Here is a 3,662-nt window from a genome sequence, read left to right as displayed (position 1 = left end):
TATTTTTCTGCCAAGAAAAATCTTTTGAAACGGGGTGATATGTGCTTCATACCGGGACATTGCTTGTGGGGTACCCCAGGGTCAGTGTTGGGACTTCAATTTGTTTCAAACTAACTATTTATCCTTAAAAAAAGATGTAACTTAAAGCAAAACTGTTTTTTTCCTAAAATATCTAATCATGCTTAAATTAGAACTACAGTGAACACGTATCTAAGCAGAACTATACTCTATAGATCATAATATTTGGGGGGAAACCGTGCGTAAAAGGCGGACTCCTCCGTTCTCGCGCCCTTTGTGGTGTCTGCTGGCTTCACAAACAGCGCTGATGCCTCTCCCACTATAAGAAAAGAAAAAAAAGTTTCGGTAGAGCCGCTTCCTCTGCAGTATAAATGCATCGCGAGCGCGCATCTGCACACTCGTGAGGCGTGGTCAGTCACGGAGGACAGGTGCGCCAAAGCTCTTCTCTCACATCTGCAGGAACATACACACAAACGCAACAAAATGCCCAAGTGCCCGAGCTGCGATAAGGAGGTTTATTTTGGTAAGTTTTCTGCACTTTCCTGTCATTTTTTGCTTTGTCAGAGCCCGCGTGCCTGATGCGCGCGCCAGCATTTCCTGGTTTGTTTGAATTTGCGAGTAAAACGCAGGAAGAAAAAGCTGAAAAAAGTGTGATAACAAGATCATGTTAGGCATTTGTAAACATATAAAACAATGCCTGAAGTTATTTAATATTACAATTTCATGTGTAATTTTGCCGCTGTCAGGTGTGACTTTATGAAAATGTCTAGTAATGCATGTACATTTTTTTTAAAATAATTTAAGAGTAAACCAAGAAACCAGTACTTATAAAACTGTTAAAGTGCATTATGTGCCATACATTTGTAGGTCTTATGGGTAGATTGTAGTATTTTTTCTATACAAACTTTAGTTGTTTCATTAGTTTTTTTTTTTTTTGTTTGTGGTAAAAAAAAAATCAAGAACTTTTTGTCCACTTTTAGCTTCCAGGATATCCAAATTGCAGATCAATTTGATATCCAAATCGATCAAAATCGACATTTACATGCCGATTTTATTATTAAATGCAGAAACAAAGAGACATTAGTCCTTTAAAAATAACTTGATTTGATGTAAATGTATGCACTTCTTGACATCATCCTCTGCACGATCCAAGGACCCAGCAGGAGACTGTTTTGCCTACTTTGTGAGGATTTGTTTTCTGTTTTTTTCCTTCTTCCACATCACTTTTTACTTTTTTATTTTGAGCCAGAGTTGTCAGTCAGATTGATGCAGCATGTAGCTGTAAAACCGTTCTTCCATCAGCTTTTTCCTGGCTCTGGGATTAAAACGAAGTTTCCCAGTTTGCCCTTCCAGAGGAAACTTGCTCTGAACGTCTCAACTCCTTGGCTTCTCTGCCTCCTTTACACCTTCATCCCTCTCACCTCACCCTGCCTCTGTTTGACTCTCAGATGGAAACAATCAGGCTACTGCTGCCTGTCCCAATGATGAAGCTCCAAGTGTGTTTTTCCTGGCAGGAAGCTGCAGACAATCGGTGCATTGTGCAGTATTGCTTAGGCAGGTGTTGTTTTAGTGAAAGAGTCAGCAGAGAATTTGTTTTGCAAACCACATTTATCTGGACAGAAAGGGAATTTGGACTTGATTGCGATTCCGTGTAATGAGACCCTAAAGGCATTTCCCTCCACCAATCCTCTTGTTTGATGCATAGAAACAAAGAAGCAGTTTGCATAGAAACAAAGAAGCAGAAGTTGATGGAGAGATGGCAGATAAGACAATTGCTCTGTCCTGTTACCTTATTATCTTTCTATCTCGGCAATTTACATTTTTATGGCTGCAAATCAAACTTGCAGCCTACAGTCATTGATATTTCCTGCTGAGTTGAGCCTTCTGTTTATCCAGCTTAGCAGTTTGTTTCTTAAAGCTAAGTTCCGTCATTTTTATGGGTCGAACTTTAACTTGAAACTTCACCATCAGGCCAGGACCAAGCCCTCGGGCGTTTTCTCTCCGTTTCCACTCCCTGTTGTGTAATCTTATGCAACATCTTGTTATTTTTTTTAAGAAGGAAATTTGTCATTTCCTTACATTATATGCAGGTTTGGAGCCTCAACGACTTCCTCTGTTATTCTAGAATCTCCTTTTTCACCATTTTTTTTTACTTTTGAGTCTGACATTTCCCCTGATTTAATCCAGGTGTTAACTGCTCTGCTGACGGCAGTTTGTGCTGATAAAGTTTTTATCGGTTTGAGTCAAGAGGAGGAGATCAGATTCTTTTGGGACCTTTTTTTTTCTTTTCTCAAACTACAGATTCCACACCCAGCTGTGTTCTCAATTTAATTTGCAATGAGAGCATCTTTGTGGCTTTGCGCAGGCATTAGGCTGGAAATTCCTGTCGTAATGAACTGGTGGAGACTGCTCCCACCCCCCTCTCCAGACAACATTTTCCATGTTTTTTGACTCGCCCTAAAGTCTGTGATTGTTTATTTCTGTCTGTTTGGTTGTTTCCTAGCCGAGAGAGTGTCTTCCTTGGGAAAGGATTGGCACAGGCCCTGCTTAAAATGCGAAAAGTGCCGCAAGACCCTGTCAGCGGGCTCACATGCAGAGGTAACATTTGAAATATTTTTTTAATTAATATAAACTTTAACATTCCTGTAACAAAACTTTGTCTCTTGCAGCATGACGGTAAACCCTACTGTAATAACCCCTGCTATAGTGCTATGTTTGGACCTAAAGGTAAGACCAATCCCCTGGAAAACAAATCCATCAGTCAACTATCCAAACAGTTTTGTTTCAGTCGTGAAAGCTCATTTGTGCAACCCCTGTCTTACAGGCTTTGGACGTGGTGGAGCTGAAAGCCACAGCTATAAATAGACAGGTATTGTCTGTCCGGTCGCATGTCAAAATACAGGCTCATTACATTTGCGTGTGCTGTGTCTGCAAGCAAATCCGTCTGGTCTCATCTGACACGTCTTTTCTCTACAGCAAAGATGTTGTCGGGAAGTCAAAAGAAGAGGCAGAAACCTGCAAACAAACTGCTCCTGTCCAGAGAGCTGTTTGTGTGCATGTGCTCTCATTTTATCAGTTTGGACCCTGGTTTATGATTTTTATATTCACTTAATTCCAAAAGCAGTCTTTGTCTTCTAGCTATTCAAATTAAACTCTTTTAAAAAATGTTGTCAGCTTTATTGCTGTCTCTCTGCAAAGTCCCTTCAGAATGTGTAGAACATTGAAACACAATGTTGTAAAAGTTGAAATAAACTTGTTTGTTTTTGCTTTAACATGCTTTTCAAGGAGTCAAAGATGTTTGAAAATTAAAAATAGTCTTCAGTCAAATTCTTTGTTTTTATTAGAATAGTCCACGCCAAGACTCTTCAGGGCTCATCAAAAGACAAATACTTTGGAAAGAAAAAATATGTTCGACGTTTTTTACCCTACATGTTTCTAAAAACCTGCCCCATGTGGGGCTTCTTGGAACCCACCTCCAGCAGATCCCAGTAGCACAAATGGACTTTAAAGGAGCTCCATGTGTCTTAAAAGCAAGCAGGCAGAGCTGAGACTTTTTTTTCTTAGCCTGTTTTAAGGATTTTTTTTCCTGTCCTAATATCGTTATTTAGAAATATGAAGGCAGGAAACGGCGATCAACAGGATTT

At 39.8% G+C, this 3,662-nt stretch overlaps 1 protein-coding gene across 1 annotated transcript; it reads left to right on the top strand.

Annotated features, from left to right (window-relative positions):
* Positions 1 to 347: 347 nt before the first annotated feature.
* On the top strand, positions 348 to 3,345 carry crip1 (cysteine-rich protein 1). The gene is made up of 5 exons (XM_004082157.5): positions 348 to 541; positions 2,522 to 2,616; positions 2,688 to 2,745; positions 2,843 to 2,887; positions 2,995 to 3,345. The coding sequence occupies exons 1-4, from the start codon at positions 502 to 504 to the stop codon at positions 2,881 to 2,883; spliced, it is 234 nt and encodes a 77-aa protein (XP_004082205.1). The 5' UTR covers positions 348 to 501; the 3' UTR covers positions 2,884 to 2,887; positions 2,995 to 3,345.
* The last annotated feature ends 317 nt before the right edge of the window (positions 3,346 to 3,662 follow it).

Source organism: Oryzias latipes, chromosome 22, assembly GCF_053564925.1.
Source record: "Oryzias latipes strain Hd-rR chromosome 22, Olatipes_Hd-rR_3.1".
NCBI lineage: Eukaryota > Metazoa > Chordata > Actinopteri > Beloniformes > Adrianichthyidae > Oryzias > Oryzias latipes.
This window is presented reverse-complemented; position numbering and strand designations above follow the sequence as displayed.